This window comes from Sminthopsis crassicaudata, chromosome 1 (assembly GCF_048593235.1).
Source record: "Sminthopsis crassicaudata isolate SCR6 chromosome 1, ASM4859323v1, whole genome shotgun sequence".
In the NCBI taxonomy this organism is placed as follows: domain Eukaryota; kingdom Metazoa; phylum Chordata; class Mammalia; order Dasyuromorphia; family Dasyuridae; genus Sminthopsis; species Sminthopsis crassicaudata.
This window is the reverse complement of record NC_133617.1, coordinates 64,886,304-64,908,517: the sequence shown is the minus strand read 5'-3', so window position 1 is coordinate 64,908,517 and position 22,214 is coordinate 64,886,304. Positions and strand designations below refer to the sequence as shown.

General features: G+C 52.1%; 1 protein-coding gene across 4 annotated transcripts in view; it reads left to right on the top strand.

Moving 5' to 3' along the window:
* The first annotated feature begins 1,269 nt into the window (after nucleotides 1-1,269).
* The window catches only part of ZBTB7A (zinc finger and BTB domain containing 7A), a 29,174-nt gene continuing 8,229 nt past the window's right edge, over nucleotides 1,270-22,214 (top strand). Inside the window, exons 1-2 of one of the 4 annotated variants that reach the window (XM_074307970.1) lie at nucleotides 1,270-1,324; nucleotides 19,617-20,863. In XM_074307970.1, coding sequence (XP_074164071.1) covers nucleotides 19,632-20,863 — 1,232 coding nt within the window. In that variant the 5' untranslated portion in view covers nucleotides 1,270-1,324; nucleotides 19,617-19,631. Of the gene's footprint in view, nucleotides 1,325-1,612; nucleotides 1,910-3,200; nucleotides 3,352-3,792; nucleotides 3,933-19,616; nucleotides 20,864-22,214 lie in introns of those variants that run through there. The other 3 variants (XM_074307945.1, XM_074307954.1, XM_074307963.1) reach the window with 3 other exon arrangements.

Here is a 22,214-nt window from a genome sequence, read left to right as displayed (position 1 = left end):
AGTCTTCCTGGCATCAAGGATAGCTGCCACTTTGTGCCGCTCCGCTGTGAGACTCAAATTTAAGGCTGATGGTACTTTACTCTTCACTTTACATATTAGGAAACTGAGGCTGGGAACTTTGAGGAGAAGGGGCTGGGTAATGTTAGCAAAGGTTCTCCCGGTTCCGAGCTTCTCCTTCTCACCTAGTACCTTCCGGCTTCTTCCAGGGCACTCATTCCCCAAACCCCTATTTCTAAGAATCTTAAACTACCTATACCGCTTTTCCTAAGGTCTTTCACACCTGAGAAATTGTATCATTTGTTTATCACCTGTGTTTTCCGGCAGAAGGCACTGCGGGTGAGGCTTTTTTCAAAGGTGGAGGATGCGGAGGGGAAAGAACTGCTCAGCGGGGAGGTGAGTGCCTCCTCCGGCCTCCCTGACCACCTGAGAGGAGCCGGCGGAATCACCTGCAATAAGGGACTAGAAGACTCGGGCCGCCTGGGTCATAGGAGAGCCGGCGTTCGCCTGAAAGAGCCCGTCCTCCAGCCTCCTCCTTTCACATTTAATGAAATCTGGGACCCGAGAGAGCAAATGACCTGTCCAAGGTCACTGGACTCGGGTCGTTAGGGTCTGGAAGAAAGTTCGCGATCTTGTGGGACAGCCCCGGTACTCCCCCCGCGCCTCGTGTGAAGTCGGGCTCGGGTCCTGGCTCTGCCGCTGATCACGTGACCTTCAACGAGTCACGTCCCCCCGGCCCTCAGTTTCCCTAGCTGTACAATAGTGGTGGAATGGGATGGTCGGTCCCTGCCCAAGGGCTCTTCCACGCTGACACATGGTAGAGCCGGTAACTGCTGAGTCTCTGGGCGAGCAGAAACATCGAGGTTCTTGGTTTCTGTCCCAGGGCACCAGGGGCCTCGAAAGGCCCTCCCCTTCTCCCCCACCCCACCCACCAGTGCTTCAGTTGGGTGGGGGAAACTTTTAAAAGAGAAAGCCACGAGGCCCGCCCGCCGCATCCCCCTCCCCGTCCTCCCCATTCCAGTGCAAGCCAAGGTGGGAACATTTTTATATAATCGCTGAGACCAGTTTGGGCTGGGCGGGGGGATGGTAGAAGTCCTTGCCTGCACCCCCCTCCCTCTCCGTAGATGTCAAGGTTGAGATGGGGGTGGAAGGGGCCCCGAGCCGAGACGCGCTAACTTCGTGTCTTTTCTGCACAGCCTGTTTATCGGCAGGGCCCGGAGCGCCCCCCCTCCCCTCCCCTGAAGCCAGATCTGCCCCCCTCCCCCCCGCGCGCTCAGGGGGCAGATAAGATGGCAACATGGAACGGAGCCATGGAGGGAAGCCGGAGGTCAGGGAGGAGGAGGCGGCCGGGGAGGGGAGGAGGAGGGGTGCAAGAGGGAGTGGGGAGGGGGTAGAGCCCAGACTCCCCACCACCCCGGCTTTTCCCCCTTCCCTTCCCGGCTCTCGCTGCACCAGGAGCCCCACCGGGCGCCAAGCGGGAGGGCTAAGACGTGGCAGGAGGGGGGTGTCCTGCCCTTGGCGAGGGACCTGCAGAGCCAGTTCCAGCCTCCCCGCCGGGGGGGGGCCTAGGAGGGGGGGAGGCGCGGGGGCCGGGAGCGGAGCTGCGGCACCTTTAAGAGAAGGGAGGACCCCTCTGCCCTCGGAGAAACCAGGAAGGGAGCGGAGAGCATCATACGGGGCTCCGCACACCCCGTACAGTTACAGTAGGGGCCGCGGCGCCGCCGGAGCGCGAGAGGGAGAGCGGGAGGGCGCGGGCGCAGAGAGGGACGGCACGGCCCGGCCCGGCATCCACTGACCGGGGGGAGGCAGCCAGGGCCTCCCCCTCCCCTTCTCCGGCCCCCTCCCCCGCCGGACCCCCGCTCTCCTCCTGCTTCTCCTGTCCTCCTGCCCTCCTCTTCCCGGGACCGGCGAGGTAAGAGCGGGGGGCGCGCGGCGGCCGGGGAGGGGGTGCATCGCCCCCCCCTTCTCCGTGCCCTCGCTCTCCCCCCTCCCTCCGTGCCCTGGGGGTAGGGGAAACAGCAAAGTCTGTGCCCGGAGAGGGGGGGGACCCGTAAGTTTGATCCCGAGGTTTTATTGGAGGGAAGGAAGGGGGGGAAGATAAGCAGCTGCGCGGCTGGAAGGGGGGGTTCTGCTCCAAAGTCTAGGCGCAGGGAGAGTTGAAGGCTCGGGGGGAGGGGTGTCGCTAGGACCCCGGCTCCTTCGTCGGCCCCCTCTTCGGGAGAGGGGCGCGCGCTGCATTTCGGAGGCTGCTGCCCGCGAGGGAGAAGAGTGTTTGCATCGAGGTGATAGTGTTAGTAGGGGGCTCGGGTTAAGTTTGCAACTGGTATATTTTTTAGGGGGAAGTGGAGGTGGCCTGCGGGAGCCCCTCAAATGCTTATTCTGTGCTGCGTGCATACGTTGTAGTTGGCTGGACTGAAGCTTCATGGGGGCCGAGGGGGGAAGGGGGGGCAGAAAAACAGGGAGGGGGGCTTTGCAAAGAAGGGAGGGAGGAGGTGGAGTGTTGGGGGTGGGTGATCGGAGTCGGGGGGGTCTCTGGGTGTTGTAGTTCTTCCGCCGCCTCCCGCCAGCAGGTGGAAGGGGCTGTTCAGACTACCAGTCCCAGGGTACCCCGCAGGGGCGGCCGAAGCCCAGGCCAACCGAGGCTCGGGGGAAGGGGCGGTGCGGAGGAGGGGCGGTGAGCGGCGGACGAGTGGGCCAATTGGCGAAGAGGGCCGGGCTCGCCGGCCGACCAATGACAAGCTGAAGGGGGCGGGGAAAGCGGCGGGTCACAAGTCCCAGGGAGAGAGGAAGGAGGGGAAGGGGAAGGGGAAGGGAAAGGGAGGGGGCGGAGCTCACAGGCCGAGTTCCTCTCGCCAGAGGCCGGTGGCGGTCCCTGACTTCCGGCTGTGCGGCCGCGGGCCGGCCCCCTCCCCTTTGCCCCCTCCCCCGGGGCCCCTCCCAACCCCCCCTCCTGCCTGGTTGTGTAACCGTCCTCAGCCGCCCCCCCGCTCCTCCTCAGCCCCGGGGGGAGGGGGGCCAGTCCCCCAGCGCTCCCCGGGGAGGGCCTCGGGCCCCCCGGGTCACGCCTCTCACGCGAGGCCGGGGCTTCGCGGCCTGGCGCGGGGCGCGGGGAGCGGGGCGCGGGGCGGGGGGGGGGGGGCGGACCCAGATCCGGGCTCATTTGCATCGCCCTCCCCTCAGCTTGGGCGGGGATTGGCCGCCGGCGGCGGCGGCAGCGGGGGGCGGGGGGTCGGGGCCAGCCCCAGCCCGGCCCCGGCCCCGGCCCCGGCCCCCGTCCTCAGCCGCTGCCTCCCCGAGCGGGCCCGAGCAGATCTGCTGCCGCCGCCACCGCCATCACCACCGCCAGGGAAGGAGGTAGGAGCCCCCCGCGCCTCCCCTCCTCGGGCGCCCCCCCTCTGCGGGGAAGGGGCGGGAGGGGACGCCAGGGGTGGGGTCCCCAGGGCGGAGGCCCCGGCCTCCCTGGCCGACGGACGGCGAGGCCACTCCCTGCCAGGCAGCCCCTGGGCCCGGGCACCCGATGGAAGGGGGACCTTCGGCGCAGCCCCGGAGGCTTGGGCCCAGGCTTGCTGCGCGGGGGTGGGGCCGGGGCAGGGGCCGGGGCCTGGGGCCAGACTGCTCTCCGCCGGGACGCCCCGGCCCTGCCCCCGCCTTGTCGGGCACGTAGGCCCCGCTGGGATCGCCAGGCGCCCACTCGCGGGCGGCTCACTTAACCTTCACCTCCACGGCCACCTCCACCGGACCTCAGTTTCTCCCCCTTCCCCCCGTCATACGAGGGGCTCGGATTAGGTGAACTCCAAGGTCCCTTCCAGCTTCGGCAGTCAGCGTTTATAGCTTGTTCTGTGTTCCGAGGCCCTCCTGCTCCTGGCTTCGGTGTTCTGTGTTCTGTGGGTCCTCCTAGCTCTGACATCTGGCATTCTATACTGACCCTAGTGGAGGTACTTGCTGCCCCCAGCCTTCCTTCTCTTTTCCTTTCCTGCCCCCCCTCCAGTCATCCCGCCGGGGTGTTAGCCCCCCTGACTCGGTGGCAGTGACTTCTTCCTTTCACTTTCTTGACCTCTGAAGTCCCAGCCCTGGTGGGCGCTCGGCCCCCCAAGCTGTGGCCCTGATTCTGCCCGGTTGGCTCTGTGCTGACATTACGGTGTGGGAACCTTGAGCCCCAAGTGACTCAGGAGTGAGGGGGCTGGAGCCTGGCGGCCTTCCCCTCCCTCAGCCAGAGGCAGCTCCTGCAGAGCCCAGTAGATGTTTTTGAAGGTTGTCAGACAGACCCTTGACTGAAGAGCCTTCTTCTCATAGAGCCAGCATTCACTCCTCCTTCCCTCCCTGCCAGTGCTAGCAGCACGATAAGTCAGGAGAGAGAGGACAGGACGGCTCAGCTCCTTTCCAGAGACTGGAGAATATCATATTCCTGAGTCAAAGTGGGTCTGAGACACTCAGGAATTCTAGATCCTCTCTTCGTTAGTGCCCAAACACTGTATTCCCCCGGCCAGGTAACTAATGACACGGGAATGTTGTGCTTTCTTCATGACCCATTCCACGCAGATCTAGGTAATAGGACTTGAAGTTGTCAGTCTTAGAGAATGTTTGGCTCTCCTGCCCCCCCATTTTTCAGATGAAGAAACTGAGTCCCAGAGAAGTGACATACTTGGTGTCAGTTATATAGATTGGAAGTGGCAGGACCCCTTGGAGCCACTCTTCCTCATTCGTTTCACTTCAATGTCTATGGTTGTGAAATTTTGATATTAAACTGGAGGTTTGTGACTTCTTAGGCCCGAGCGTGGACTAAAGAGAGAGGACTGGCAGGATCTAGATGGCTGGGGGTGAAAGGGTGGGAAGTATAGAGAAGTTGCCCCTTGGTGGCATCCATCATGGAGTTTGACCTCCCCCTTTACTAAACAGGGAGTTGTTTTGTTTATTTGCCTGTTTTAAAAACTGTTCCTCTGTTGGCAGCTCCCAGGGTGCATGGTATCGACTCAGCAGTAGAAAACAGGAAAGTCTTCAAGAGTATGTCAGGCCTCCTCTCTGTTCACTCTCCCCTCCCTGTGCCCCCTCCCTCCAGCAGCTCCTGGGTGGAGCCCACCTAAGGAACCGCACCCACTCCAGGGGGCCCTCCCTATGGGACCCATCCATTTACTTCCTCTTGGCAAGCAGGTTGATTGGAAGAGGTTGGCTTGGAACACTTTTCCCCCAGATGCCACTCGGCCTAGACCAGGGCCTAAAGGGTAGAGCTATTCTCTGCTCTTGTCAGTGTTAAGAATTCTTCAGAGGAGAGAGGCCTCATGGGACTTCAGTCCCTGGAGAAAATAATAGAATTTGCCACCCATAGGCCAGAACTGGAACCAATGGCTAGAAGTTATGGAGAATTTCACTTTGATATGGGGAAAGACTTCTTCCAAAGTTGTGAATTTCTGGAATGACATCATTAAAAGTAGAGGGGACTAATATAAGTGGTAATGGGGACTGGGTGATCACTTCTTTGGGATATTGTCATTTTGGAGGTGTTTGGATTCCGATTCGGGGTTGGTGTTGGACGATGTAACCCCTGACATTCCTTCTACCTTTGAAATTCTGTGATTCTGTGAGTATAGTGGAGTAGAGGAAAATGAAGATCTGACTCTTCTGAAGCCAACTTGGGTATTGCTTAATTGGAACTGGGGGCTTGGTTTGTGTTTACTAAAGCTATCTCTGTGGTGACAGGAGCCTAGGGGAAGAAATACCTGTGAATTAGATGATGGATAAATGAGGCCTGCAGCTCTGAATGCTTAATGAAAGGAAGAAGAGCCAACAGGGACAGTGGAAATTTAATTCGTGGGGTGTTTTGGGGGGTATTCATTATTCAGTTCTGATTGGCCAGCCTGTTGGCGACTTAGCACCGAGTTAGACTGTTCTTTGCCTGTGCCTGAAGCATTGAGTTAAGGTTGGATAGAGTCCAATAGCTTGGTTCTGTGGAAGCAGAAAGATGCTGGTTGTTTGCAGCAAACTTTTTTTTGTGGCAATACTCCAGATGGGGAAACTGAGACCTTGGGGAAAGTCATTGACTTCCCTTGGAGTATTAAGAAGATGAATAATAAAAGCTCACGTTTCTGTAATGTTAGTTGCAAATACTTTAGGTACAGTTTTTCTCTGTTAATCTTCAGGTTGGCCTATGAAGTAGTCAGGGCAGAGAAATTATTGTACCCATTTTTCAGATGAGGTAATGGAGGCTCCTAGTGATCTAGAGAATGAGAGTAACTTGCTCAAAGTTGCAAAGCTAGTAAGTGACAAACCTGAGACTTGAACCCAGATCTCTTATCCAGTAACTTCAATAAGCATGTTAGTGCTTGCCTGTTAAGTTCAGATTGCTCTCTGCTTCTAATAGGAAGTCTCAAGAGTAGATCCTATGGGTAGGATCAGTACCTACCCCACCACTGGGCCTCCAGCCTCAGACAGAAAGTCTGTTGGTGGTAATAGAGCCATGTAGTTAGAGGATGCTGCATGTGTTTCAAAGTGTTTTTCTCCATTCTCTTATCTAATCCTCACAAATACTCCCGAGAAAGACAGAAGAAACTTTTCCCTCATTTCTCAGCCGAGGAAACTGAGGCTTAGAGAGAGAAAATCACACAGCAAAAAGGAGCCAAGCCCATGTAATGTTCTTTGCACCCTTTCAAGCTGCTTCCACCATGAGGATATTGATGGGAGTCTGGATGAACTAGCGTTAACCCTTAGATCAGCTTGTTCCCCAATGAAAGACAAGAAAGGTGATTTTCTTGGCCCAGCATTTGTGCTAAAGATACTAAAGTCAAGCATGACAGATGAAGTACAGATTAGGGTGATCCTGAACTTTGTATGAACCTTTATAAATTTATCATAAAAGAAATTGCTTCTGTGATCTTCACAATTCTAGAAGTATGGCATCGAGGGAATTGCTGACCCCATCTTACAGATAAAGAAATAGAGCCTCACAAAGCTGGAATGGTAACACCAGTGCTCTTTCCTACTAGGTTTTTGTTTGTTTGTTTGTTTTTTAATTAGAATTTCTGTGTTGCTTCCTCCCACCCTCCCAAGTTGAACTAACAAGAAGGCTTTTACTGAGTTCAAGGCTCAACTACAGACAGGCTAAAATCACCATTTTTACCTCCTACCTCCCCTCACCCACTGCACTAGCACCTTCCTTGGCTGTGTAGCCAGGTTGGTTCCAGGAGTGTTCAAGGGTATTTTATTTGAGTGTCAGGTACAGGTCATAGCCAGAGAGAAAAGACGGCGAATTTAAAAGAGAGCCTGAGCTGGTGTCTGATTTAATACTCCTCAAGCATGTGTTAAATAATAAACAGCACCAAAGGTTGAACATGCCCCAAACTCAAATATCACCAGTGGCAGTCTGCACCTTTCTGCCTCTTTGTCTCTCTTTTTGATTGGCTACTGTCACTCCCATGACATCTCTGGGACAACAACCATATACCGGTTATGCTGGTTGTGTGTTGTCTTCTCCCTGTTCCCTGATAGTCTGTTTAATTCTCCAGCCTCACCATCTAAAGTCCCTGAGAAATACCAGTGAGTGAAAGCTTTAATAGTGGGGTCAGTCATGTTTTTGCCAAGTTGGGCGGCCTGGTGGGGCTTCACTATTCCACTGGGGCAAGAGCAATTTAGAACCCAGTGATGGGTCATACTTTTTTTTTTGGGGGGGTGGTTATACTTCTTAATCAGAGAATATACATGTCAGATCGAGTAAGGACCCTTACAATGTAGAATATTAGAGCTAGGAGGAACCTGGAGACAGGGTATTAGAACTGATAATGCTCGGTGTAGGGTGGAATTACAAAGAAGTAAAATTCGACAGAACATTTATTTAATCCTTACAATGTATAAGGTCTGTTGCATTGCTCTTACAGCTGGTCCTGGTAGTAGTAAAACAAGTTTACAATTAAGTATTATAAAAAGGTAGGTTATGATAAGGACCAGCTTTGTGGACTTTCAGAAAAGATCAAATGACCTCTTGATCTCTTTTGGTTGGAGGGAAGAGATAATGGAAGGCTTAAAAAAAAAAGCCTCTGCTTTCAGTGCAATCACAACCTTCTCCAGCAAGTGGTCTGAGTGTCCAATGCTGGAGAAAGGAGAGGCCTTCCTACTTAGGAAGGTATAGTAAAATTCAGGACTTAGATTTTGAATTCCAAACAGTCAGAGACACCATCTAGTTCAGTGATCTCTTTTTTCATTTGAGGCACATGAGGCTGGAGAGAGAAGTGATTTGCTTACAGTCACATAGCTTTTAAGTATAAGGTTTAGTCTCAAACCCAGTCTCTCTAACTCCAGACTCACTGAACTCCTGGGAACAGTGTAGTCGACTAGGAGAGAGGTCTGTGGTCATCTCCAGACAAAAGGCAAAAATTGTGTAGTCTTTCAGTTTCTCTTCTGAACAGTCCTTAGCATGGGATCAGGTCCACTAGGGGTTCAATAAAAGTGGGCCTTTCTTGGAAGGAGGGTTGGAGGGGGAAGAGAAGGGAATTTTGTTAGAGTTGGGGGTGGGAGGTGGTAGTAAGTCAGAATCAGCTGCCGCCAGAAAAGGGAGTGGCTGGGATCCTTGAGCAGGAGCAGAGTCCTTGGTGGGGGGTATACTCTGAGAGTAGTTTGGCCAGGACCCTCCCATAGGTTGGTTGGAATTCTCTTGTATTGATAGGTACAAATTGAAATCCTCTCCTCCTTCCTCTTAGTTTCCCTTTCTCCCCTCCTTCCTTTCCCTTCTATCTTTTCTCCTCCACCCTGAAACTATGTATCTAATTCTGCTCTCCTAGTTCAACTTGGAAACCTGTTGATTATTTCTACCTCCGATTTTCTCTGACTTTAGAGCTTTGAAATGGGCTATAATGCAGACTTGTAGCTACAGGTACCATCTGCCTCCCTTCTACAGCCTCTTGCCCCAACAGGCCAAGAGAATTGGGGAGCTGATCTGCCCTCCCCTCTTCATCTGGGCTTCTGAGCTTGGAGACTCCTGGGGGGCAGGAGGAGGGGCAGGTGCAGGCTTGTGAACCTGTTTCTCTCCAGCTTGCTTCTCTTCAGCCTTGCTAACATTTAAAGAAAGGAAAGTAAGAAGTAATTTCTTGTTATCTCCCTGTCCTTGAGTGAGGTTCTCAGTTCACCCAGGTGCTAGGCATGCAGGGCTTTATCCAGAAACCCTAATCTTTCTGTCTTTCCCTTCACCTCCCCCACGCTTTCCCAAAGTGGAAAAGATCTCTGCCCTGGGAAGTGCTGTTCACAAAAAATAGAGTAAAATCTAACCTGAAATATTGTCATTTTCACTGCCAGGATGAAAGAGAAGGGAGTTGGGGAGGGGGTTAGACTGTGAGTAGAGGAAAAAAAGGCCCCTCAAATTGGCCATTAGTTTGGGTCAGCCCATGAGGTCTAGTGGTTATCTCTGAGGAAAAAAGGTCTGTTCTAGCCTGCTGTGTTCCATTTGTGCACCTGTGTTCAAGTGTGTGTGTGTGTGTGTGTGTGTGTGTGTGTGTGTGTGTGTGTAGGGGGGTGGTGATATTTTGCCCAGGATCGGTATTTCCCCCCAGAGATAAGGATAGCAAGGTGCACCTGGACCCTAAAAGAGTAAAAGAATTGAAAGGGGAGGGGATAAAAGTGGAGGCCCTTAGAAGGTGGGGGTCCTAGACCTTTGAGATAAGTTGAGGTTGGACTCCAGTCTCTTATTACTTTGGTGCCCTTACATAGACTAGCAGAGTGGCAATATTTGCCATTGTCCACTTACAGAAGGATTAGAGTCCCAGAACCTTAGAGGTGGAAGAGACCTTTAAGGGCATCTGATTCAACCTCCTGTTTAGGGCAAGATGCCCCTCTGATCAGGCAACTCATTGTCCAGCTGCACCTTAAGAAGACTTGGGGCACCAGCCCTGAATTCAGGAGGACCTGAGTTCAAATCTGGTCTCAGACACTTACTAGCTGTGTGACTCTGGGCAAGTCACTTAACCCCATTGCCTCAGGGGGAAAAAAAAGAAGAAGATGATGATGACTTGGGGGGAACATGAGCTGTTGGCAAGTTTCTGAAGGCCTGTCATGAAGAAGAGGAATTAGCTTGGTTCTGCATGACCCAAAGGGCAAAACTGGGAACCAGGCAAGGAAATCACAGGAAGGCAGGCTTCATGTGTATGGAAGGAAAAACTTCCTAACAATTAGAGCTGTCCAACATTGGAATGAGCTGCCGAAATAGTGAGCTCCCAGTCCCTGGAGGCCTTCAGCAGAGCTGGATAATCTTTGCAGGGCTGGAGATCAGTTGTGGGTTAAACTGGGTGATCTCTAGGACTCTTTGCAATTCTTGATTTTGTGATGAACTCTAAGATGGAGAGGTCATGACCTCTGTTGATGTCCAGGTTTATTGTTGGATAACTCATGAAGTTCTTTTTAATGAGCTGAGTTCTGCCTTTCCCCCAGTTCCCTCTTAGCTCTTGTTTTGAACTTCTGGGGTTCCAGAAAACAAGTGTGCTCCCTCTTTTGTAGGTCAGCCCTTTGCTTTGCTCAGACAGTGGTACCTAGACCCTTCAAGTGATTCAGTCTCCAGGCCCTTTCTGATCCAGTGTTTACAGTTTGATACTAAGGGGACCCACCACCATTTGGCCAACTTTAAGGAGGATCAATGAGAACCTGCTCTTTTTGCTTTGGAGACTTTTGACTCTTCAAATTGTGTCCTTATTAAATTGGAAGCTCTGAAGACTTGGGCATTCTTTCTGTTGGAGCCGTTCTGAGGGGTCATCGTGAGCAGGGCTAATAAAGGCCCTTTGCCAGCTCTTCCTGGCTTCTTGCAGAGAGACTCCCTCCCATCCCTGAGGTTGAGACCAACCTAGGTGAGCTGAACAGGTGGAATTAAACCCAAGGGCCTCACCCCACCCCTCTGTCCCCACCCATCTCCTGCCTTCCACTCCAGGTGGGTTCTACAAGTTCCCAGATACTCCTTCCCTTTTCTCTCACCACTTCTCTTCCCTCCCCTCATTTGTACAGGATCTGCCCCTTTAAGGCCTGGGGCAGGAAGCCCCTCCCCATTTGGTTGCAATAAATCTGCAGATAAAATGTCTCCCTGGTCTGTTTGTTCTGGGCCCTGCCGGAGGCCTCCTTAGTAGGCCAGGCCAGGCTGGCAGGGACAAGAGGAAGGGATTGCTACCCTCAGTTCCCCACCCTCTACGACCCTCCAAACCCAACCCCCACTCATCAAGAGGCATTCCTTCGTGATTAAATGTAGTCCTGATGACACAGTTGGGAATTGGCTCGGAGGTCAGGGTGGAGTAACTAGTTAGGAGGAACCTTGCAACATAGGAGAGTTTAATTATGAAGGGGGTGGAGAGGGGAACGGGATGGAAAGACTGAACCTGGGTCTGTGGGGGTGGGGTGGATCCTTCAGACTTCTTTCCTTCCCCACCAAACTCGATATCCCAGGATCGGTGTCATGATGCAGCCTTCTGATTAGAGATCTGGACCAAGAAGCCCCATATAACATGGAGAGTATTATAACTAATGTGTACATTTATGAAGGGTTTTCCTTCCAGCACCCCATGAAAAGCATAGGCAATCCCTGTTTTATAGAACATAGTGCCTGGCACATAGTAGGTGCTTAATAAGTATTTATTGACTAACAATATTTATTTTAAAAATCCTTATTGACTGATTAAATCCATTTGCCTATCGAATAATCAGTAAGTGGCTGAGCCACAACTTTGTTCTATATCCCCTAAGTCCAAATCTGGTGCTTTTTCCCTTACATAGTGCTCTGATTTTCATTTGCTGGGTGAACTTGTAACTAGGTGACAATCCCTAACTTCTGGGTCTTGATTTATCTTGCTTCTAAGTTATTTGTGGGAGGATCCCTATCTCTTTGCTGGGTGGGAGAGGGAGAGAGAGTAATTGTGTGTGTGTGTGTGTGTGTGTGTGTGTGTGTGTGTGTGTGTGTGTGTGTAGGAGGGAGCAAGGGGAGCAAATGGACAGAATAAATTTTAACCGTTCCTGTTCTAGATGATAACTCAAGATTTCTGTCCCCAGCTACCCCTGGTTCTAGATCCAGACATATCTCTGAATCCACCTATTGGAGGATAACTGGAAAGGAGGGTGGTGGAATAGAGTGGGTCTTTCTCAGCTTCTTGAAGCCCATTTACCCAATCTGAAGCTATTAACCTAACCCTGGGAGGTGGTCTTCGAAGAGCCATGGAAGCTCAGTGTCATAGTTCAGTGAAAAGATTAGTGAGCTTAAAGTAAAGCTTCTTGCTTTGAATCTCCCAATTGTGACCTTAAACAAATTCTTCATTTTTGAGCTTTGCTTTCCTCACCTATGAGATCGGCACTACTCACCTCACACAGTCGTAAAAGCATTTGCCCATCTCAGTTTCTCATTTAACCTTCACAGCCTCCCTAGAAGGATAGTAGAATAGGAGTTACTACCCTCATTTGAAAAATGGGAAAACTGAGTCTCTCCAGAAGGGAAAAGGAAAGGACTGGGCCAAGGTCAAACATGTATCTATGTTGGAATCAGGACTCTTGACTTTCGAGGTACTTTCTACCAAAGCAGTGCTGCTTTATTCACCATTCTAATTCTGTTCTCTCCCTCTGTTTTAGGGGAAGTTGTCCCCATCCTTTCTGTATTTGATCTTCAGATCTAGGGGTCAGGAGATGGAATCTTGGTATTTTATTTCTTCTCAGTTCTGGAGGGGATGTAGCTGGGTGACAGCTTTGGGCCCCCTTAACCTTTCATTAAGCCTAGGCAGAGTGCCTGAAAGACCAGCTTTTATCAGGGAGGTTTGGGGAGGAAAGGGAATGCAATTATCAGCTGTCATCTCTGGGAAGAAGAGGGTAGGAGAGCTGAATGGGTCAAAGCCAGGGGCTGCTGCTGGCTTTAATTAGCCCTGTTTTTCTAGAGTTCTGAAAACCCCTCCTGGAATCACTTGTTCCCTTGTGCCAGGAGGACCCAATCTCCTCCTCCCCTCCCCCCCACTTTACAGCTGTCTTTCTTCCATGAACAGAGCAGACCACTCTGCCACCAGGAAAATGAGATGAGCTTGAGCTCCAGGCCCCATGGTCTAGGCCCTTAAAGCTTCCTGGGGGTAGGGCATTTTGACTGGGATGAGGAGAGAACTTAGAAGGTAATGACTCATCCTGGGGGTCTTGAATCTGTCCTGTCCTATATCCCTGACAGTGATTTGCTTTGTGGACATTGTCAAGCAATTGCTTGAGTAAGGCTTTCGCACTTTAGGGGCCTCCATTTCTATCTGACAATGGCCAGATTGGGCTTTATCCTCTCCAAAGTCCCTTTCTGACACTTTATGTGCTGTGTTTCAAGGGCTGTTTCAGATAATTTAGGATTGTGGCCCTAGGGAATATAATAATAGTAGATAGCTCTCATAGAGTGCTTTAAGTTTTGCAAAATATTTTACAAATATCTCATTTGATTCTCACAAGAACCCTGTAAAGTAGGTGCTGTTATTAGCCCCAATTTACATTTGGGGAAGCAGAGACCAACAGAGGTCACAGCCACTCTCTGAGGTGTTATTTGAACCCCATGATTTTCTGCCTCTAAGTCCAGCACCTTTCTCTTCTGTGCCATCTGAAGGGCCCTGAAAGGGTACTTGGAAGGTGGGAGGGAACTGGTGAGGAACTTGGAAAAACAGGGTTACAAAAAGTCTCAGGGAAAAGCATAAAAGGCAATGTAGACAGGCTGGTCGAGTGGCAGTGGTTATGGCATGGCAGGTGGGCAACCAGCCCGAGCACTTGGGGACAAATCAGGAGAAGGTGAGGAAGACACAGGATCTGCATGGCCATGGATGATTTGCCAACAGCATTGTTCAGTAACACATGCCAATCAGGGAGTCCCAGATCCATTTGAGTTCTCATAGATGCACTTGTGTCCATGGGGTGAGGTGGGCACAGCCCTGTTAAGAGGAATGGAATGAGCCTACTTCTCCTGGACTCTTCCTGCCCCTGGAGGTTAAAGGCCAGTGGTCATTCCCATATCCCAGATTGGTTGAGGGAAATTTTAGATTTTTCTCTACTCATTCCTCCTCTCCCCATTCCCATTTCCTCTCCTTCATTTGTGGTCTGGGGAGGGAGTATCAGCACTGTGGACCCCTCTTCGGGCTGATCCCTTAATGGAAGGTGGAACTTTACATAGGCAGGCAACACACACATCCACAGCTTCGACCACTCTGCCCCTGACCTTAGCTTCTTAAGTGGGCATAATCAGAGAATGACTTGACTTCCCACATAAAATTTGGGCCTGACCCCTTGCTTCAGGGAAGCCAGGTAGAGGAGGAGGTCTGGGTTCTGACTTGGGAAGAGAGTCAGGGTGAATTAAATGCTAATCTGATAAAAACTAGGCTGGAAGTTGCTTTCAAAAATGCAGAGCACTTGCCTCAAAGTGCTTAGATTATTCCCATCTTATAGATGAGAAACTGAGGCTGAAAGGTAAAGATATTTACCCAGAGCCTACAGCTGCTAAATTAGCAGAGGTCGGGCTTCTGGTCCCTAATTCAGTTCTCTTTCCACTATATTATATGCTCTTACATCTTCTTATAGATTGCAGCTAATAAAAGTTTGGACCATTGCTGCTGTGGCTTGTAAGAGGCAGAGCCAGAATTCCTGTCTGATTCTCCTGGACTCTGGGCAGTGGGGTTAGGGGGCAGAATGAAGAAAGTTAGTGGGTCCTATGACCTGAGACTGAACTGGCAGGACCAGTTTACTGGAGGAGATTTAAACTAGGCCTTGGAAACCTGGGGAGAATTTAGGAAGGATGGGGATAGGGGACAGCACTCTGAAGACATTGAGTCAAGGTCAACAAAATTTTTTAAATTTTTTATTTAATTTTCTGAATTTACCAAACACCAGATAGGATGAACATTTGCACATACACAGTAGAACAGAAAAAGAGAATCATACTGCAGTGAAAACAGCAGGGCTGTTGTGTAAGGCGTGTTTTTCAAGAGAACAAGGTGAACGTGGAGCTTCCAGGGCCTGCTTGCTTCACACAATACTCCCTCATCTTTATGAACAGAAGGACAGGGGGACAAGGCAGTGGGTGGGTGGGTGGCCCGAAAGTGGAGAAAGCTGCCAGGAGGAGGAGGTGACCTCATAGGTACTGAGGGGACAGGAACAAAAAAGAGAAAGTCCTGTTTCGGAGGAGGGTCAGAGCACCCATTTTCAAATTGCAGTTCTGCTGCTTAATACCTATATAACTGTGGGCAAAAATCTTCCCTTCTCTGGGTCTGTTTTCTGTGCATAAAAAGAGTCGAACTATCATTCTGTGATCCTCTCATCATAATTCCCTTTAGAGTGAGAGACCAACACACACACACACACACACACACACACACATACGTCCGTCTTGTATGGTATCTCATCACAACAACTCTTTTCCATCTGGGGAGATTCTCAGGTGGGTTGCAGCTGTGGCTTGTAAAAGGCAAAGCGTCCCTTCCTGGACTCTGGGCAGTGGGGTTAGGACACGGGTTGGGGTAGAAAGCATATTACAAGCAGCAGTTGTGCTTTACTGGAGAAGCCCAAGCCATTTGCCCCATAGGATTTGCTGCTGACCAGACACTTGCTGATCAACAGTTGACTCTAGATGTCTATGGAGGTCACCTCTCCTGATGAGTTCCCCTTAAATGAGGACTCAGGTACCCTGGTCTTGCCATATTTGAAGGGATAGTAGACTCAGAAGGGGAAGAGTGTGTGCATCTGCCTTCTCTCTTTCTGAATACCAGTTGATTGCTCAATTTCTCATCAAACAGAAAGTCTTTACTGTGCTCTAATGGGCTAATGGGCATCCAGTCTAATGCTAGGTACCGTGAGGGTGACAGAATCGAGATAAAACCTAAGCAAGGGAAAGAGTCCCAAACCAATTACTTTGTTCCCATGGGCAAAGATCCCTAGGAATAATAGTGGGAATAATCACTTTTACCTCCTCCTCATCCAAAGGACTGATGGGAGGAAGACCTAGTAGGATAATTGATGGAAAAAAGCTTCCCCAGAATAAAACATTGGAATGGAGCTCAAGGCCTCACTCCAGATAGCCATGATCCTCTGCTGATTGGTTCCTTACTCTAGGCTAGTGCACTAAATAAGGGAAGGGAGGAAAGGGGCAGAAAAAAGAGCGTGGAGGGTCCGAGACTCTGGGGCAAGGCTGGCAAATAAGGCTAATACAAGGATGAAGCCACATTTCTTGGGAACATTTAGACCTGCAATGTCCTTTGCTCCTAACCTCATAGGGATAGGTGAGAAATTTGGGGTTTACAGGGTTTTACCCTGTTTTACAGACCCACAAAATGAAGTTTGTTATCCCAGCTGAGATCTCTTGATTCCAAGCATTTGTCCCCCCACCCCACAGTTGAGATTGGTATGGGGCTTAGCTTGGGGAAAAGTGTTTATGAAGCTCCTGGCTTTCCTTTCCTGTCTTTTGGGCAGGTCTACCAAACTGCTGGGCCTATCTTCCCCAACTCTGACCTGGGTTTGGTCTTGGGAGGGTGGGGGTAGAGTGCCAACTCAGCCTTATTGGGCACTGGAAGTGACGCCAGGTGCCAGTCCCCTTCCTCTGCCAACTTGCTGTATGACCTTGCAAAGCTCTTTCATTCTCTCTGTCTCAGTTTCCCCATTTATAAAATGAAGGAGTTGCTGGCTTCTAAGGTCTTTTCCAGCAACTAGATCCTATGATTCTCTCTGGTCTAGAATCTGGGGTTGAGCCAGCACACACACCCTGCCTCCCCCCATCCTCTACCCTCTCAAATTCTTTCACCTTCTGCCCCCAAGTAGCCTTGCAGCAAATTGCCAACTTCCTTCTTTCCCCCTCCCCATTTTAAACTGGAGGAGAGGGAGAAGTTGGAACTGAAAGGGAGGGGAGTAGAAAGAACCAGACAGCCTTGATAAACAGCCAGGATGAGACAGCAGGGATGGAGGGGGGGGGGGGAGGCAGTAGAGGAAAGGACTCCTGGGAAGTGTAGTCTTCCATCTTGCCTATTCTGGGGCTCCCAGAGGCCAGCCAGCACAAAAGACACTTTGTGCATCCGCCCGGGCTGCTGGGCAGGGTAGGGCAGGGCACAGCCCTCGTGACCTACTAGCTAGCTGGCCCTCCCCCCTACCCCTTCCCCTTCTTGTAGCTAAGCTATGGCTACTGCAAGTAATAATAATTACCAACATTTCTATACTGCTTTAGAGTTTGCAGATCCCTTGATAGTGCATTAATTTGTGAGCTACAAAATACTTCTGTGGAGAGGAGACACACTTGCCCAGCCTCTCCTTCTGGTCTTGTTTTTTCAGGAGCTCCTTCTACCAGACTTCTTCTTGCTGGGGCATTTGAAAACTATTGTTTTCATTAGCCCCTGGGATGAACTTCCTGGTGCCACAGCTTTTGCTAGGTCTAGAGCACAGAGACCCCATCAGCTCTCTGGAGTGTTAGGGCAGAGAATAACTCATATCACCAACCCCAGGCGTTGGCTGGACTTCTCTCAGGGAAGACCTCATGGCCTGCTCTTTAGTTCTGGCTCCAACTGAAAGGAAAATTGGGGGTCCTTGAAGCCCCGAAGCAGGAATGGCTTTGCTTTCATGAAGCCTGTGTCCGCCTTTCCTGTTGGCTAAGGGAGGAGAGTTGGCAGGGCCCTGGGGGAGGCAGGAGGGGACTGGGCCTTCTTGCTCTCTCCTAGCTCTGGGTGAGATTCCATAGGGAAGGGAGCTGGGTGGGTGGGTGGATGAGTCATGACCATGCAGGAAAAAGCAGGGAGGGAAAAAAGAGAGGGAGGGGCAAAGAAAAAATCCCAATTCTAGAAAGCCCAGGGGGAACCAAATGGGAAAGACTAAAATTTAGAGCCTTAGAGTTGGGACAAACCTTAGGGAGCAGAAACAGGCCCAGAGAGGGCCAGGGCCTTATCTGAAGTTACACAGCAAGTCCATGCCAGAGCCAGGCAGCTAGCACCTACATCTGACTTACTGGTCAGGGTGCTTTCCACCCTACTGCCCTGCCGCCCAGGCACTTCTGGCCCATTAAGAATTGACCTTTCCTAAGGTCCTGTGCAGAGCTTGAGGAGATAGGGGGCTGGGGCAGAACCTGCTCCTCTAAGGGGGAGCCTTTCATGGTGGGAAGGGCCCTATCGGGGAGTTCCAGATGGCAAACAGCCTGATTTCCCCATGATTACTCACAGGGAGGGCCCAGCACCGTGTCCTCGGGGGCTCTTTGTATCCAGAAAGCAGCAAGTTTATCCTGTATGATTACTGAGGCAATGTCATCTGTGGTGTGTGTGTGTGCATGCGCGCATGTGTGTTGACAGGTCTTAGGAAGCCCCGGTATTAAGGGAAAATTGGAGAGTAGACATTGGGATGCAAACAATAGGCTACCCTCTGGGTGGCAGAGAAGGAACCATTCCTCCAGTATCATGACCACTTTAGACCCACCACTTCCTTCATATCCTGCCTCTTCGGCCCAGACCCCACTAGACTCAGAGAAACTCCACTGTACTCTGCAGCTGTTCGGTGCCTAAATATCAGAGGTAGCCCAGGTTTTCCAAAATGGACTTTGGGCCTCAGGGCCCAGCTGGTGACTGGCTCCCAGATGAGCTGCCTCAATCCTTTCTAACTCTTGGTTTCTGGGACCCAGTAGCCCTGTGCCCCCACTTAGGTTTGTCTTTTTCTTTCATTTCTTCTATTGGTAGATGAGCCTCCAACAAAGACGAGAAAAATAGAAGAAGGGCCTCTTCATTTGTGCTTCCTTGCTTGACTTGCTTTTTGGAAGCAGTGGAGAGACAGCATTAAAATCAGAAATCATGGGTTTAAGTTTTGACCGTCATTTTCTAGCTTTATGAGTACAGTGAGTCAGTGGATCTCACTGACATTCACCTTGCTCAGAATTTGCTGTAAAATGAGGGAAATAATTTTGTTTTTGTGAAGAAAGCACTTCATGCACCTAAAAGCTTGCTAGCTTCATTATTCTGTTAGTCTCAGTTCTGTGTTCAACTTGCTTCAAGACCTTGGCTAAGTGAGTTCCTCTTCTTAGTCTTACGTGGTCTTTTATGTCTCTTCCAATTCCTCCTTGTTAGCCTGCAATTGGCTGGGCCCCGACATGGCTAGAGGTTTGGGATGAGGTCTCAATGGATCTACCTGTCTCTCTGATTCATCTCTAAAGGGGCTTAACTTTGGAGTTCTTCCCATTTTCCCCAGGCCAGAGGATCCTCTATTCAGTGAGGGAGTCTTAAATAGAAGGGGCCCATGCAGCTCTGCTCTGTTCTCACTGAAGAAGTCTTAGTTTAGCAGCAAGTCTTTCTAAAGGCTTTTCATGTCTTCCACTTGATGCTAGGGAGTTGGGGGATAGGAGTAATTATGAATGCTTTTTATTGGTCTAGTGGGGGCAACAGACTCTAGAGAGAAGCTTGTCAGGGGCCATGAGGGTTTTGAGGAGGGACTTGGGCGGAGGGGGGGGGAGGGGGGAGGAAGAGTCTGAGGACCAGTCCCTGAAGGAACTCATTGGCTGGGGAGGGCAGAGGGAGTGGCAAAGGGCCTAATGGATGTAGGGGTCATTGAGGAAGTAGGCGTGGCCCAAGTGAAATGGACCACCTTGTTCTACTCTTCCTGAAGGTGGCGGTTGGGGGTTCCATGGGCACAGCTTCATTTTCCCCTCTCCCTCACCTGTCCAGATCTTGGCGTGAAAGATGGCCGGTGGTGTGGATGGCCCCATTGGGATCCCCTTCCCTGACCACAGCAGCGACATTCTGAGCAGCCTGAATGAACAGAGGACCCATGGCCTACTATGTGACGTGGTCATCCTAGTGGAGGGCCGAGAGTTCCCCACGCACCGCTCCGTGCTGGCCGCCTGCAGCCAATACTTCAAGAAGCTTTTCACGTCGGGGGCTGTGGTGGACCAGCAGAATGTCTATGAGATCGATTTTGTGAGTGCGGAAGCTCTCACTGCCCTGGTGGACTTTGCCTACACAGCAACCCTCACCGTCAGCACATCCAATGTCAGTGACATCCTCAACGCTGCTCGCCTGCTGGAGATCCCGGCCGTCAGTGACGTGTGCGCCGACCTCCTGGACCGCCAAATTCTGGCCAAGAATGACCAGATGGATTTAGTAGATCAAATTGATCAGCGGAACCACCTCAGAGCCAAGGAGTACCTTGAATTCTTCCAGAGCAACCCCATCAACAGCCTCCCTAACAACTTCCCGTGGACCAACCCCAACTTTGCCGGCCCAGAGGATGAGGAGGATGAGGAGGCGGCGGCGGCTGTGGCGGCGGCCGCGGCCGCGGCCGCAGCAGCCACGGCGGCCGCTGGTGGTGAATGCAATGGCCTGGACTTCTATGCCCAGGGTGAGCGACCAAAGGCCAATGATGGTGACCCAGACAGCAGTCAGGGCCTGTGGCCCGATCGTGATGAGGAGGCAGCCCCAGGGGCCAGCCTCTTCCCCCCCTCACAGAATGGGCACTATGGAGGCCGCGGCGGTGGTGCTGGGGGTGAGGAGGAAGCTGCCTCCCTTTCAGAGGCGCCCGAGCCCGGGGACTCCCCCGGCCTCGTGTCGGGGACGGCCGATGGGGAGGATGGCGACGGGGCAGAGGTGGACGGGCTGGCCGCCAGTGCCCTGCTGCAGCAGATGATCACCTCGGTGGGGCGGCAGGCTGGTGGTGGGGGCAGTGAGGAGGATCAGCGCAAGGAGGACGAGGGTGTCATGGATTATTACTTGAAGTATTTCAGTGGCTCCCATGAGGGCGATGTCTACCCGTCATGGTCCCAGAAGGTGGAGAAGAAGATCAGGGCCAAAGCATTCCAGAAGTGCCCCATCTGTGAGAAGGTGATCCAGGGGGCGGGCAAGCTGCCCCGTCACATTCGTACCCACACTGGCGAAAAGCCCTATGAGTGCAACATCTGCAAAGTCCGATTCACCAGGTAAGGTGCTGGGGCCAGCTGCCTGGGGGAGGGGGCTGGGGTTCATGGAAGAAGAAGAGGATCTATGGGGCTAAGAGTGTTGGTTGAGGAGCGGGACTGGCTGCTTGGGGCCCTCAGGGATGCTCTAGGACAGGGAGGGAGGCCGAGCAGAAGCCACTAGACTGGGGACCAAGCCCTGCCTCTGATACCTCCTGGCTCGGGTCTGTCTCCTCTGGGAGGGGGTCTCTTCCGGTCTGCATGTAGTTCTTTGGGTTCCTCTGAGGCCTCTGGGTGGCTGTGGAGTGAGTGCCCTGGGAAAAAGGGCCAGGGGATCCTGGAGGTCTGGAGTTCAGAGCACTCAGCTCTGATCAGGAGGAGCCAGAAAGGGAGGAAGAGAAGAAGGGAAGAGATTAGCCAGGCCAGGAGAGCACCTGGGCCTGAGGTGAAGGGAAGCATGCCCCTTCCCGCTCTCCCTCAGCAGGCCCAGCCGGCTTCTGCCACCGCCACCCCTTAGTGGCCTTCTCTTTCCCTGAGAGCTCCTCCTCCACCCCTACCTTCCCCCCATCCCCCCACCACTGCAGGGCCAGTGACTCAGCTCTCCCCTGGGCCCAGCCTGGGGTTCCCCCAGCCCCACCCATGTGAAAATGGAAGAAAAATGCCGTTGTCCCAGGTTCTCTGTGGGCCCTCCCTGCACCCCTGGCTGGCCCCCTCCCCAGCTGGGGAGAAGAGGAAAGCCAGAGCCGAGACCCCCTCCCCGTGCTAGGAGACAAGTAGGGGTGTGTCCCAGTCAAGCATCCTGGAATGTCACTTATGCCCCAAGAGCCAGCTCGTGTGGTGGAGAAAACCCGGCCCAAGGCAGGAAGCCCGGGTTCTGGGCTGACCTCAAGCAGATCACTTCCTTTTCTTGGCCCTCAGTTTCCTCTTTGGTCCAATAAGAAGGTTAAACTAAATATATTCAAGATCCTTTCACCCCTAAAATTAGAGAGGAAAGTGTTCTGGTAGGGACTGCTCTTGTTGGGCCTACCGAGCCCAGTGGCAGCCATTAGGCCCTTGATCCAAGTGAAGCAGAAGCCCACATTCCCTCCCCAAGCCTGGCCAGACTGAGCCCCCCCTTGGGTGGTCAGGGTTGTGTTTGGAAGGAATAAGTCCAGGAGGTTTCCAGATACTGAAGGAATCAGTACCGGGGGACACAGATGCCAGGCTGGGAATGCTTAGAGAAGGGTGGAGGACTTGGAGGGAAGGGGGAGCCACCTAAGAGGCCGAGAGACTGGAATAAGAATCGGTGCAGACTTTTGCTAAGATCTAGGAGTGCTTTCTTTACCATGATCCGTCATGGGCTTGTGTACCCCTGAGTGTGGTGAACATGTGGTTT